We start from the raw sequence: 15,719 nt of genomic DNA on the forward strand, positions 1-15,719 counted from the left end.
GCTAAGTTTGAATCTTGTAAATTTGATGGCACGTAAATTTGTTTTTTGATGTTGTATGTTTGGAAAAACCAATGTTCCCTCTAAGCTGCGCGCACATCCTCAGCGCACAAGAAAATCTATCCAGCGCAATGTTCCCTCCAAACTGCGTGTGTGCGTAATTGCACACTACCCAGAGCTTTTCCAGGCACAGGGAAATCTAGCCAGCTCACAAAAATCAGGGCTCGAAATTGCATATTAAGAAGTTACAGTGCATGAAGGTAAAAATACAAGGGTTCCCCTGACGTTGTGTTCTAAATGTAGTATTTGGAAGTTAAGGTCGAAGTAGAACGAAATTGAGTAAAGTCGGTAGAGTTTTTCGAGAACCGGCTTCTTCGGCTCGGCTCACTAAAAGGAACCGTCTCTTTCGGGTCCTAAACGGCTCTTCAGGTTGTTTTTGCTTCTTTCATCCCTATATGACCAAATATTATGTAAAATTATGCACAAAATGACTTAATGGAAGGGGGAATAGAACAAAAAAGAAAAAAATACCAAAATGAAAAAGTAGTGAAAAGCTGAGAAAAAAAGAAACAAAAGGAAGAGAAAAAAGAAGGAAAAATTCTGAAAAAACCCATAAAAAAAGAATAGAAAGAGAAACAAAGGGAAAAAAGTAAAGAGAGAACAAAAAAGGTAACAGCTAGGAAAAAATAAACACAATGAGATTTTTTAAAGGAATTAAAAAAAAGAAAAAACAGGGAAAAAGAAGAAAAAGTTTGTGGTGCATTCAAATAATTTCCAATTATACCAAGTCAATCTTGTTGCCAAAATTGTACTTCCACTAAAAAATGTGATTAAATACAGTTGTATATTGGCAACCGACTCAATAAGCCCCCAAGAATGTAAGTATTATGCGACAAAATATACCAGGAAAAAAAAGAAATGGAAATTTTGTGAAAGAATTGTTGTAAAAAGATATGAGGTTTGTAGGCCGAACAACCTTTAGTCAATTCATTCAAAAGTTAAAAAAAATGTTTGCATTGCCGGAAACTCAGCAAAATGAAACGTGATGTGAAGTTTTGGACATGTTTGACAATGTTAGTTGCCACACTTGGGATTGCTGTTGCTCACTGTTGTTTCAAGCGTTGCTCACCGACGCTGTGTGAACGCTCAGACCCCTGGAAAATTACAGGGAACATTGGGTCGTAACCCCGGTGTCTACTATGCTGGCAAAACCCCAAAACATTTCCCTTTCCAACACCTGTAACAATAGAAAGTATCACCTTGTCAACTCATTTGACATTGCAACTGTCAAGTGTTTGACACCTTTCCATGCTCAACAAAAGCTCTCTTGTCTACCTGGTCATCATCTCACGCCGTGAAGTGGTTCTACCTGTAAAACCGGCGTCCAGCGTCACCCAATCCCCCACACAACTAGATCACAAACAGACTCCGGCAAAATCCACAATGTAAACACATACTGTACTGAGGGTTTCTGCTGACACACGATACCTGAGAGCAATGTTCCCTGTAATTTTGCAGGGGTCTGAGCGTTCACACAAAGTCGGTGAGCAACGCTTGAAACAACAGTGAGCAACCATAATCCCAAGTGTGGCAAGATAATTCATTATCAAACATGTCCAAAACTTGACATCAGTTTTCGGCAATGCAAAATGATTTTTCTCTTTTGAATGAATTGACTCATGTGCTATTGCAAAGGTTGTACGGCCTACAAACGTCGTTTGTTCTTACAATTCTTTCACAAGATATCCATTTCTTTTTATTTCCTGATATATTTTGTCACATAATATTACCATTTTTGGGGGCTTATTGAGTCGGTTGTAAGATACAGAACTGTACTTAATCACATTTTTTTAGTGGAAGTACGATGTTGGCAACAAGATTCACTTGATATAATTGGAAATTATTTGAATGCAACACAAACTTTTTCTTCTTTTTCCCAGTTTTTTTAATTCATTTTAAAAAATCTAATTGTGTTTATTATTTCCTAGCTGTTACTTTTTTCTTTTTGTTCTCTATTTACTTTTTTCCTACATTTCTTTCTTTTCTTTTTTTCTGGCTTTTTTCTAAATGTTTCCTTCTTTTTTCTCTTCCTTTTGTTTCTTTTTTTCACAGCTTTTCACTACTTTTTCATTTTGGTATTTTTTTCGTTTTTGTTCTATTCCCCCCTTCCTTTAAGTCATTTTGTGCATAATTTTACATCATATTTGGTCATGTTGGGATTAAAGAAGCAAAAACAAACCGAAGAGCCGTTTAGGACGCAAAAGAGCCAATTCTTTTTAGTGAACGGAGCCGAAGAAGCCGGTTCCCCGACAAACTCTACTAACTTTACTCAACTTCGTTCTTTTTCGACTCGACTTCAAAATACCGCATTTAGGACACAACGTCAGGGTAACCCGTGTATTTTTACCTTCATGCACTGTAACTTTGACTTGAGTCGCTTCTTAATTAGTAATTTTGAGCTCTAATATTTTTGTGCACTGAGAATGTGCGAGCAGTGCGCAATTGCGCACGCGCGCAGCTTAGAGGGAACACTGCCCTAGTGCGACAAAAACACTCCTGTGTTTACACCCAGAACACGATTCAACGCAACATTTCGCTATCGCGCACACAGAGACTGAAAGCTATAGTTGCGTACGACCCAGTGCGTACTCTGTCCTTGAGTACGCTATTATGATTGGAGAGGGTCGAGTTGGTTCCCTACTTCAGTCCGCATTACGAGTCCAAGGTTTATGTGTGTCAAAGACAGGTGGCCTCTTATAATCCACATTGCAAATTAAATTACACTTCCAGAGTCTTTTTTCCTTCTCTATGTTGGCAATGCCACATGTTCGCTATAATTGTCTGACTGGAAGAGTGAAATCCTACCTGGGAAGCTGTTCAAAATTGAAATAAAGCATGCTTTGGGCGAACTGTCATAGATGATTATTTTCATTTTTCATCAGTGGAAGTTGAAAGTCATCTGTCTTTTATTATTTGCAGAAAATATAAATACGTTAGTAGGTACGTATTGTCTACTGTGCTCCATCATGTCTGTGTTAAGTTTGCAAAGTCCAAGCTTGGATTATAACAACAGACTTTCTTAGTGAATTGAAAAGACAGAATTGTCCATTGGTGTATTGAACATATAACTAAACTTAAAAAATGTTTCTATGATTATACTGAAACTGTAGAAAACTTTAGGACTCAGTATTGAATCAACCCGCACTTTGAAAAGTCTTATTCTTCTAATTGTCTAAGGGAAAATTGTAACTTTGTACGCAGTCTTATACAGACGCTGTCCCCACGAGATGTGCTTCAGCTGCTTCAGTGATATATTTTGTATGTTTAAGGTTTATATTAGGTTTGTATAAGTAACCTGTATTGTTTTGTACTCAAAACTAAACATTTGATAAAAGAATATGCTCTATAAAGAAAAATTTGAGTTAAACTTACTTTTGAAAGATGTGCTTCAAGAGGCCCTCCCCCGTGGTAAATAGTGGCTGATAAAAAATATTCTGACCATTTTCTCAACCGCATCAAGCTTTCTTATTCCACTTTCAATTCAAAGGAAACTGCTCGCCTCTTCTTGACACTTTACACCAGGGGTCGGGAACCTTTTTGACTCAAAGAGCCATAAAAGCAAAAAATATTAATTTTATTTTGGGAAAGAGCCACACCATATATATTATGAGACAAATTTACAAAATTGCTAAACCCGCACCCCAGACAAAAGCTTAGTCTTTAGCACATTTATTTTTGATGATTTGATAAAAAATATGAAAAGAGAATAATGCCAGAGCCCCTGTCCCAAAATCAACAAACATACCACTTTAAACTTGTCTCTTTCTTGCAATTACTCAAGATCGGTTAAACTCCTTTTGACCCTTTTTTTCATACATATTGGTTTGAAAACCAGATGCAAGCAGTTATTGTGTAAAAACGTCACAACATTCTGCAAATAGGGAGCCTGATGAGCTCACTTTTGGCGCAGATGGCGTAGGGCGAGAGATGGGAGGGAGTGCTTGCGCTTTTTGCATGGCTCCACCCATCCCTCCCACTCACCCAATCAAAAGACTAAGTTCTCTTCCGGTGTTTTGGCGTATTTACAGTTTGTTCTGTGGATTCATCATAAGGTATCTGAACACTGAACACAGATTATACAGTGAACTTTTATATAAAGGATTCTTTAGCGTTGTACAGCCAAAACGAGTTTTTTCCCCCCTTTTTTGTGTGACACCTTGACTGTAAATTGTAGTGAAAAACGTGCCCTATATATACTGCGAAGTAACGTCGGACACTTAGCTTTGGATTGGATTCTGGATTAACTCAAGTTTCGAACAAGATGGAGAAATTTTGCATGCAATCAAATTTGTCTCTGAGCCATTGATATTCATAGAAAGAGCCATATATGGCTCGCGAGCCATAGGTTCCCGACCCCTGCTTTACACCAACCATATTGAATGGAGACACGAGATATTAAACCGTAAAAACGTCAAAGTTCTGAGCACAACTGGAGATTCACAAGAAAAAAGCCATGTCATTTGTGTCCAGGTGACACAACACACACTTCTGTTCAACAGCAGGGCCCGACAGCTTTCACTGGTTTACCCCTGCCGTATCATAGAACGCGTCCAAACATCCCACTATCTTTTCACAACACCTCTCCACTCATTCCTATCACCAACAAGACCTTTTTCCTCCAGTGCACTCATGACACCATCCATCCACCTCTGCTCTGTAGATCCTCTTCAACATTCGCTTCTTATCCATTCTCTCCACGTGTCCAAACCAACCGAGTAGTCTCTTATCCACACGCTTGCTCAGTTCCACTACTACTCCAGTTCTGTCTCTCACAATTTAATTTCTCAATCGATCCAGTCTAGTCACTCCTAACATACTCCTCAAACACTTCATCTCAAAACAATTAATTTCCTTCTCAAATCTGCTTTCAGGCTCCCAGTCTCTTACATATATTTAAAAATAAAATAAAATAAACATCTGTTTAAAATAGCCTCTAATTCATGTAGTGTTTTTTGTTTTGTTTTGTGTGTTTCAATTGTTTGGGGGTTTTTTGTCAACTTGGTCTTGAATTTGATTTCAAAATTCATTAAGAAATCTTAAAGTGTTAAATTTAATTTGCCTTAAGCTGTAGGAACCCTGTCTTACTACTCTTATACTAGTAGTTTAATGTATCAAAACACTTAGAAAGTATAATAATTCTTAATGCAAATGCAATGCTTCGAAGTTCAGGTATATAATATGAAAAAATATCAACTTCCCAAATTCATTCAATACATGGACTGAGCAAAAATGTGCCATTCAAATTACATTTACTTAATAATTTACTGGGGAAAGGAGATATATTAATATCATTCTTAATCCATATTGGGCAATCTAATGCTAACTCAACTAGCTATAGTTTGTTTGATTTTCTTTTTTTTTTTTCAATTGAGCCCTTTGATAGAAGTGAAACATATTACTCTGTTCACAAGCATGGGTGTCACCCCTAAAAATTGTATAACCATCAATACATTTTTCTAAGATTAAATATAAGTACCGTATTTTCCGCACTATAAGGCGTACCGGGTTATAGGGCGCACCCCGAAAAAATAGATTTTGGTCCTATATTTGACATACATAAGACGCACCGGATTATAAGGCGCTACAATGGGAACGTGGACAAAACAGTCAGATAGTTCAGTCCAACTTATTACCCCCTTAACATTCCCAAAGCTTGCAAAGACGCAAATACGTGTCGAGAACACGTGCGGATGCGGTGTCTGTACGATGTCACTCAAATGCATCGTTCCATCAATCGGAAGGTTAAAGTCTTGGGATTCAAGAAATGCCAACCATTCCTTAGTTTCTATTTTCTTTTTCGCTCGCAACTTTACTGTGCATATGACAATAAACACTTGGAATTGAGTTGAATTTAAAAATAGACACTCCATTCCATCCATTATCTGCACCGCTCATCACAGAAACATCGAGTTCAGTCTGAAACAAGATACAGAGAAAATATATAGCCGGAGTAGCTCACCGAAGTCGTTGTGTTCAATAATAATGTGCAACCATGGTCCTCTTATATCCGTGAGTGTAGTAAATCCAGGAGAATAAAATATTTACAAATACAGAATAGTAAAAAAATGCTTTCTCTATGCCGTCAACCACGTGCTATTCACATTCATCTTTTTCGGCCAATTGCAGGCTTTGTTTTGCCGCTTAAGCCTATGCCAGCCTGTAAATGATAAAAAGAATCCGCCCCTTGACCTCCGAATAACTTTAGCCAATAGTGATCGATTCAACTGATGATTGACACATCTTTTTCGGCCAATTGCAGGCTTTGTTTTGCCGCTTAAGCCTATGCCAGCCTGTAAATGATAAAAAGGATCCGCCCCTTGACCTCCGAATAACTTTAGCCGATAGTGATCGATTCAAATGATGATTGACACATTGGTTAGCCAATGAAACGCCGGTAAATAAATCCCAGCATAAATTGCGGACTACTTGGTGTTCGGGGGAAAATCTAGTCGGCGGCTGAAAGTTAGTTGGAAAACTTTGCGACTTAATATTGATCCATACATAAGGCGCACTGTATTATAAGGCGCATGGTCAGCTTTTGAAAAAAATAAAGGCTTTTAGGTGCGCCTTATAGTGCGGAAAATACGGTAAATGGTGTTACTTTTGCTGCTTTAATCAATTGAATTGTTTTGATATTAGTGTGGGCGGCACGGCAGCTGAGTGGTTAGCGCCTCTGCGGCACAGTTCTGAGGTCATGAGATCGAACCTTCTTGTGTGGAGTTTGCATGTTATCCCCGTACTTGCGTGGGTTTCCTCTGTGCAGTCCTGTTTCCTCCCACATTCCACAAACATGCATGTCAGTTCAATTGGCCGGTCCAAATTGTCCCTTGGTGTGAATGAGCGAGTGAGTTGTCCTGTGTCCAGTTCAGGGTGTCCCCTGCTCACTGCCCGAAGATAACGGGGATGGCTCCAGCACCCCCGGTGACCCTACTGAGGATAAGCAGAGCAGATAATGGATGGATGGATGATATAATTGTCAAATTTAAATAAATTCCACAAACGAGGCTTATGTCTTTGCTAACTGTAGCATTTTTCCAAAAGCTAATGCATCTAACTCATACTTATCCTGCTAGTAGCTTGAGTTCCTCGTTGGAGAATTGTTGGCAATGCACCAATAATAATAATAATCAACTACAAAGTCCCTCCAGCAGTATAATCAACACTTTTCCTCAAAACCACCAACCGAGCAAGTTGATGTTACAATTATAGCCAATCATATGCATCACTGGCTCGTGGCAATCTTCCAATTTCGGACGGGCATGTCTTCCTGGAAGCCGGGGATCTCGATGCAGGTTCCCCGGGGGATGATTTTGATCAGCATGATTACCCTTCGGCCAGTTGGGTGAGCGTGGGAAACAATTACCTCTCCACGCCCTGTACTCATTTTTAGTGACGTGGTGAACTGCAAGTGTGCGTGCCGGCCGATCAAACAACCAAAATGTATATTACACGATCAACCGTCCGATTGAAAGGAATCCGATTCTCCGGGGTTCGGACAGCGAAAGGACTCAAAATAAACGTAATTCGTTTCAGGGCTGGAGTCGTGATCCAGTGTAATCACACTTATCAGCCAGAAATTACACTGTAATTTTACACTGACCACAGGCGTGCTCATAGCAGGATCATTCCAAAGTCATGTACTGGCCACATTGAACTTTACAGTACCCACATCATGTTTTTTTAATAAGGACTATTATCTCATCTTCCTGCTAGGACATGACAGATTCCCGATGATTATTTACTGCATCCAAACATTCCAAGTGTGTTTTTTGGGATATCTCGTGTTCGGAACCATCTGATAGTGTACGGACGGTAAACTCAAACACCTTTGCTTTATCTTTTCTCCCACGCAGTTCAAATACTTGAAGAATCTTCTGCTGGTTCACGGAGCTTGGAATTACAACCGTGTAGCCAAATGTATTCTGTACTGCTTCTACAAAAACATCGTCCTTTATATTATAGAGGTAAGTGTACATGGTCATGTTTGTCTGTTTCTTCTGTTTTTAATTTTGGGGACCTGCAAAAGAGATTGCATAGGATGCCAGTTGGATTTTTTTTTACTATAATTACGCACGAGTGTTAATTGCTTTGACTGTTGTTGTCAATATTGGTGTTGCTGTTCTTAAATTTGCAAACTCTTCAGGGATGTTGGGAATTAAATACATTACAATGTATCGTTTACCAAATTGTTAATTCACCCAACAATGCATGCTCGTTTCTTTTCGGGAAAATATGGGCAAGAGAGCAGCATTTCCACACGGGGGCAGATTTATTTTCTTAAAGTATTTAACTAAGTGAATTCCATCGAATTAGCCGAATTAGTGTCACTCTTCGTCGAGCCTCTCTCTCTCGATTGTCCCTCTCGATCGATCTTTTATCTTCAGTCATCTGAAGTTCTTTTCACAAGCTGGGGTGTCGGCTCCTCCCATGGGCGTGCTGGCTCCCCCCATGGGCGTGCCGACTCCTCCCAAGGGGCGGGCCAGATACTCTCCCCGTGGACTCCACCCTCGTCGCCACGATGTCTGAAGAAACTCGTCAGCGCCCTGTTGTCAAAATTCCCCAGTCAAAACACAGGCGCGACCTGTCATCGAACTTAAGCCCTCTCTGTCAAAAAATGTCATTGCATTCAATAAATGTAACTTGAATAAAATCCTTTATAGTAAAATGTATAAAATATAAAATCCTTCAGGGTGGATCTGCTTTTGTAACCCAAGAGAATTAATACAGGGTTCCCGCGGATCCTTGAAAAGTCTTAAAAGGCATTGAGTTCATTATTTTAAAATTAAGGCCTTAATTTCCATTAAAATATCTTAATTCCAATTTTCAAAAGTCTTAGAAATTAAGATTAAAATTAATCTATTGTTTCTCACTAATTCACCAATTTACTTTCATGGCATTATCGCGTTACCACAATAACAGAACCATCAAAACAGTGATGTGGTTTCAGTCGGGCCTTTGAAAGATGACACATGTCTACTCACAATATACATAGCTACCTCGGACAGAGTCTTTTACTTTGGACCATGGGAAACGTGTCCATTTCATGAGAAGTGGCTGTCCGACAATCGTTTTTCGCTGTGCCTGTAATGTGTACGAGGCAAGAAATTGTGGAGTCGAGGCATTAGAGTCACACATGGAACGCACGAAGCTTCAGAATCAAGTTGCCATCAGACACAGAGTATTTCCCAGTTTTGTTCATCTCTTGTTTCCACCGTGCCCCCGTCCGGATAACAACCGGGACAGCATCACATCATCAGACATTTGTCAGTATGCCAACAGTAAAAGCGTAGGTTCGGTGGTGTTTGAACACGGTGACGAAACATCGATCATTCAAGTCGATGTCGACCCGAATCTGACCTTGACTATTGCATGCGGTTCTGACAAGACAGCCTACAGTGGCTTGCGAAACTATTTGGCCCCCTTGAATTTTGCGTCCTTATGCCACATTTCAGACTTCAAACATCTCATCTCATCTCATTAGCTGCACCGCTTATCCTCAGTAGGGTCGCGGGGGTGCTGGAGCCCATCCCAGCAATCATCGGGCAGTGTGCAGGGGACATCCTGAACTGGTTGCCAGCCAGTCGCAGGGCACACAGGGACAGACAACTCGCTCATTCACACCTAGGGACAATTTGGACTGGCCAATCCACCTGAAATGCATGTTATTGGAATGTGGGAGGAAACCGGAGTGCCCGGAGGAAACCCACGCAAGCACGGGGAGAGCATACAAACTCCGCACAGTAAGGCCGGGAGCTGGATTTGAACCCACGCAGGAGGTTCCCACGACCTTAGAACTGTGCCCCACATGTGCTAACCACTGCGCCGCTGTACTGCCCGACTTCAAACATAAAGATATAAAACTGTAATTTCTTGTGAAGCATCAAGAATAAGTGGGACACAATCATGAATAGGAACACACTTCATTGGATATTTTAAACCTTTTTAACAAATAAAAAAATATAAAAGTGGGTGTCCAAAATTTTTCAGCTCCTTTACTTTCAGTGCTGCAAGTTCAGAAGTTCAGTGAGGATCTCGGAAGGATTCAATGTTGACCTAAATGACTAACGATAATAAATGGAAACCACCTGTGTGTAATCAAGTCTCTGTATGAATGCTCAATAAAATAATATGCTCTATAAAGATAAATAACAATTAAATATGAATTTTTCAGTGCCATAAATAAATGTTAAAATGCAAAAAAAAAACTATTTACAATTATATTTTAACAAATTCAGACACAGATCTTATGGCAAAACACGGAAAAAACATACATTAAAATATTATATTGAAATATTGAATTCACTCTGCTTCCAGAGCAATCAATATCATTTAAATGAGCCCAAATTTGGCAGTCCATCCATCCTACCATTAGCTGCACCGCTTATCCTCAGTAGGGTCGCGGGGTGCTGGAGCCCATCCCAGCTATCTTCGGGCAATGGGCAGGGGACACCCTGAACCGGTTGCCAGCCAATCGCAGGGCCAAATTTGGCAGTATTTTTTAATTTTATTTTTTGTCTTGCGTGTTGTACTCCATTTAACACCAACAGAGCCTTTACCGTGTTTGTAAACAAGTGTGACATATTGAAAATGCACGTGAATTGTTGAAGCACAATGGCAGAAATCATGTCAGTTTAAAGCAGCCAATTGACACACAATAGATCCTAGATTATGGATAGGAACGTCTCAAAATCGCACAAAGTATGTTCTAGCAGCAAGATAACAACTTTATTTTAGTCATCAAAACCGACAAAAAAAATTATTTTGATTGTTGCTGATTTTTTTTTCCTTTAAAGGTACTGGAAAAATTGAAAAATCGGCCTTGATAGTGCTTGAAAAGTGCTTGAATTTGACCGTGAAAAAGGTGCACAAACTCCGATATACATATGGAACTACCATACAGCAGTTCTTCCCCCGAATGTACGGTGCAGAGGTACAAAATAAGAACTTTTCATCCAAAAGATCAAATGATAACTTCGCCAAGCATCCAAGAGATAGCTCCGCCACAACTCCACAAATTTCTCAAATTGTTTCAACACCCCAACCAATCAATTATGTAAACTCTACATGTTTGCGCTACCGCCGATGAAGATCACACGCAGCCGGTTTCAATTCAGCCGAACAAAAAACAAACCTGGTAAAAAACGGGACTCTTCCTCAAAGATGATACAGTTCACCTGAATAAAGGCCTTTAAATCTTCCTGCACAGTCATTTGAACTCCACACGGCATGAGAGGAAAACACACGGTAGATTTACAATTGATTGCGGAGACATTAAAAAGCTGTTTCTGCCTTTTCCTGGACCACCGTGAAAGTGAGCATTGTTGGGTTGGCTTTCCTCATATCATTGAAGACGAATGGGAACGTCGCGGATGGCTTGTGACACACAGCAGGCCTCGCACTCACCGAGTTCAAAGGCGGAAGCCGGAACGTAGATAGGTTAAGTGCATCCTATCGGACACTCTGCCGTGATGTGTTGTGCTTCAACTCTTGTCAAGTGGGAGAAAATCTCCTGCAGGCCATTCTAATTTTATAAAGAAAAACAGAAGGCATTAGTAGCAGGGTTCTGGTTTGCCCGCGTCCCTGCATCCTAGACGCATCATTTTTGCTGGGGACGCATTGGGTCAAATCAACGTGCGCCCCCTTTTTTTGGCACCAAATTGTCATTATTACCCGATTACTTTTTTTTTTTTTAAACAAAGATTTACCCCACCCCGAACTTTTCGTCAGGCATTATTCCATAAAAGAATATGCTCTATAAAGAAAAATTTGAGTTAAACTTACTTTTGAAAGATGTGCTTCAAGAGGCCCTCCCCCGTGGTAAATGGTGGCCGATAAAAAAACGTTCCGACCATTTTCTCAACCGCATCAAGCTTTCTTCTACTTTCAATTCAAAAGAAACTGCTCGCCTCTTCTTGACACTTAAAACCAACCATATTGAATGGATACATGAGATATTAAACTGTAAAAATTTCAATGTTCTGAGCACGTTGGAGATTCACAAGAAAAAGGCAATGTCATTTGGGTCCAGGTGACACAACACAGACTTCTGTTCAACAGCAGGGCCCAGCAGCTTTCACTGGTTTACCCCTGCCATATCATAGAACGCGTCCAAACATCCCACTATCCTTTCACAACACCTCTCCACTTATTCCTATCACCAACAAGACCTCTTTCCATTATTGTTTTGGTCTTGCGCCGATCTCGGCAAACGAGATTTCGTTGCTTCGAGATGACGTCATTGTTGTGGCGGTTGTCGAGTGAAAGAGAAGTATGCCTCCGAAAAAACAGTTGGTATTAGGTGCAAATCAACAAAAAATTGGTAATTTCTTCAGTGTCGGTAATAAGTCGAAACATAACACAGAAAGTGGTAACAACGGCAATAATTCCGGCACGAAAAAACGACGGAAAAATTCTTCAGGAGACCGCGAAGGCAAGGAAAACACGTGTTTTGAAGCGAAACGATTCGACGAAAGAAAATAAACAAAAGAATACTAGCAAGAAAAGGACTTTTCTGCGAAAATGGATTAAATTATACTCCGGGTTACGCTATGAAGAGGATGATAATGGACTGGACTTTGAGAAGGCATTACAACTATGGCGGGACAGCAAACCACGAAGAATATATGAACTGAAAAATTTGAACTGATAACTGCTTTGTATAACCAATTAACTGTGATGATGAAAACTGCATGAATTTATAAATATTTCAGCAATATTATTTTGTATAGTGTACAATATTGTGAACTGAAAAATCTGAAGTGATAACTGCTTTGTATTACCAATTAACTGTGATGATTAAAACTGAATGAATATAAAGATTTATATTATATATTTGTCGCCGATTTACAATGTCAACCTCGATAACACTAAATTTTGGGGACCCATAGATCTCTGTTGGGACCCATAGATTTTTGGGCATGCGAGTCCCCGGGACCCATTACTTTTCACAGGTAAAATGAACACTGTAGTAGAACCATTTATTGCCATCTTTTTTAATTTTACAAGGCCAATTCCAAAATCCGGCAGGTGGTTTGATAGTACTGAAGGCCTCCCTCCCAACAATAAATCAGAGCACCACTTAGAACAATGTACCTTATAACAACTACTCAAAATGATATATTGTTCAAACAAGAAGTAAATAATTACATTTGAATATATACAAATAAATGTGACTTGATTTGACCATATGGCAAATCATAAGACTGTGATGCACCCGAGAAAAGCAAAGAGTTTTTAGCTAGCAAGATGATGCTAGCCTTCTGCACCAAAGACTGATGCTAATTGTCGCAGCTAGTTTTCAGGTTGGAGATTTAAGGTAGTTTTCTGTAAGATGAGTAGTACTAATTTCTTAAGCAAAAGAAGCTAGTTTTCAGCATGGAAAATTATGCTAGCTTTATGCTATCTATCTATATCTATCTAGACATATAGACATCTATCTATCTCTATCTATCCCTCCCTATATCTCTATCTATCTCTATCTATTTAGCTCTCTATCTATTTCTTTCTCCTATATTTTTCTCTCAGGCAGCATGGCGGCGCAGTTCATGTGATGGGAACCTGTCGTGGGTTCAAATCCAGCTCCGGACTTCCTGTGCGGAGTTTGTATGTTCTCCCCGTGCTTGCGTGGGTTTCCTCCGGGCACTCCGGTTTCCTCCCACATTCCAAAAACATGCATTTCAGGTGAATTGGCCGGTCCAAATTGTCCCTAGGTGTGAATGAGCGAATGAGTTGTCTGTCCCTGTGTGCCCTGCGATTGGCTGGCAACCAGTTCAGGGTGTCCCCTGCCCACTGCCCAGAGATGGCTGGAATGGGCTCCAGCCCCCCCGCGACCCTAATGAGGATAAGCGATACGGCTAATGAGATGAGATGAGATGAGATATCTTTCTCTCTTTCATTTCTTGTCCGAGAGAACGTGTGTTCTATCGTGTGGCCCCCGAGTTAAAATGAGTTTGACACCCCTGGGTTAGGGTTAGTGTGCTAGGGTTGTGGTTGCAGAAAAGGGTTGACGTTAAGGAGTTTGGGTTAGCCTGATATTATATGTGTATTTTATACATAAATATGTATACATATACGTATTTTAGACCTTTTAATCTAATCACTAAGGTTGGGGTTTATGTCAAAAATACCTACTTCCTATCCGTTGGTTTGGATTCTATTCCAGTGGAAATGGACTTTGTTTTTGTTTTTAGCGGTTATCATGAGTGACAGTTGCATTTTTTTTTTTTTTACGATTTGTTTTGCGGCCTCCGTTAGCTTTCCCTCTTTTAATCTCATGGAATCCGGATAAATGTTCAGAAATAACCACCATTTCAACCATCCACCGGCGAATCCCCGCATCGCCTCTTTTTACAGTTGGCCTGCCGTTGTAAATGAACCACAGCACTCCTCGGACCTCAGACCGCAATCGAACCGCGGTCAGGAATTCCTCTCAACTTTTGTTTGTGTGTTCTTTCCGGACCGGGACTGCAATTCTGCTCCTTTCAAAACCGCTTTGTGGGTCGCGGATGTCTATGCACGGATTTTTTGTCGGCGGCAGCGGAAACGGGTTTAGGTTAGGATAACGTGTGTTGCTTCTTGAAGGGGTTTCTAGGAAATAAAGGAAGACTTTGTGAGAGTCTGAAATCTAAGACACGTGCTCTGGTTTGTCGCACCGATAGGTTTAGCTTTGTCTTGGCATGTGCTTCGTGTCACTCCCAGGGAATTCAAACATGTTATGTCATTTTCTTGTTTAACTTTATACTGCAAGCATTGTGGCACATACAATACAGCAGCTTGTTTTTTTTTTTTACCATGTCACATATTTGGTTCTCTTTAAGATTTATATTTCAAGTTTCAGAGCTTGATTCCAATGTGCAGACGCTGCCCTGCTTAAGAATGAGATTTCGGACACTCGTTGAAGTTGAATTTGTTTGTAAGTTGCTCAAGTGCTATATTTATTATGCTTAAGGTTTGTATAAGTAACCTGAATAGTTTTGTACGAAAATATAAACCTTTCATAAAATAATATGTTCTATAAAGATTAATAAAGTTGAGTTTAACGTTCTTTTGGAAGATGGGCTTCAAGAGTTAGGCGACTTCCTCCGCCGTGGTAAAAAGTGGATGAAAAAAAAAACGATCCGACTGTTTTCTCAACCGCATCAAGCTTTCTTATTCCACTTTCGTTTCAAAAGAAAGGGCCGCTTTTTCTTACACTTTACACTAGCCATATCGAATGGATGCACGAGATATTAAACAATAAAAATGTCAACGTTCTTAGTGTGCTGGAGATACAGTATAGAATGTTTACACACGATCTGTACGAAAAAATAAACATTTCATAACATAATATGCTCTATTAAGTGAAGTTTAACTTACTTTTGGAAGATGAGCTTCAATAGTTGGGCGACTTCTTCTTCCGTGGTAGAAAGTTGCCAAAAAAAATACGATCCAACCATTTTCTCAACCGCATCAAGCGTTCTTATTCCACTTTCATTTCAAATGAATCGGCTTGCCTCCCCTTTACACTTTACGCCAACCATATTGAATGGATGTACGAGATTTTAAACAATAAACATGTCAAAGTTCTTAGCACGCTAGATATAGTATAGACATAAACAGGGTTGGGTAAGGTTACTTTAACTGGATTACTTTCAATTACTTTTGGATTACTCCAATACCAAATA

The 15,719-nt window shown here is 39.8% G+C and overlaps 1 protein-coding gene across 4 annotated transcripts in view; it reads left to right on the forward strand.

Annotated features, from left to right (window-relative positions):
• The window catches only part of atp8a1 (ATPase phospholipid transporting 8A1), a 222,770-nt gene that overhangs the window by 143,141 nt on the left and 63,910 nt on the right, over window positions 1-15,719 (forward strand). For all 4 annotated transcript variants that reach the window (XM_088343544.1, XM_088343546.1, XM_088343545.1 and 1 more), the window contains one exon: window positions 7,911-8,021. In XM_088343544.1, coding sequence (XP_088199670.1) covers window positions 7,911-8,021 — 111 coding nt within the window. The remainder of the gene's footprint in view (window positions 1-7,910; window positions 8,022-15,719) is intronic.

The sequence above is a fragment of the Urocampus carinirostris genome, chromosome 9 (genome assembly GCF_059441175.1).
Source record: "Urocampus carinirostris isolate Australia breed hairy pipefish chromosome 9, RoL_Ucar_1.0, whole genome shotgun sequence".
NCBI classification, from domain to species: domain Eukaryota; kingdom Metazoa; phylum Chordata; class Actinopteri; order Syngnathiformes; family Syngnathidae; genus Urocampus; species Urocampus carinirostris.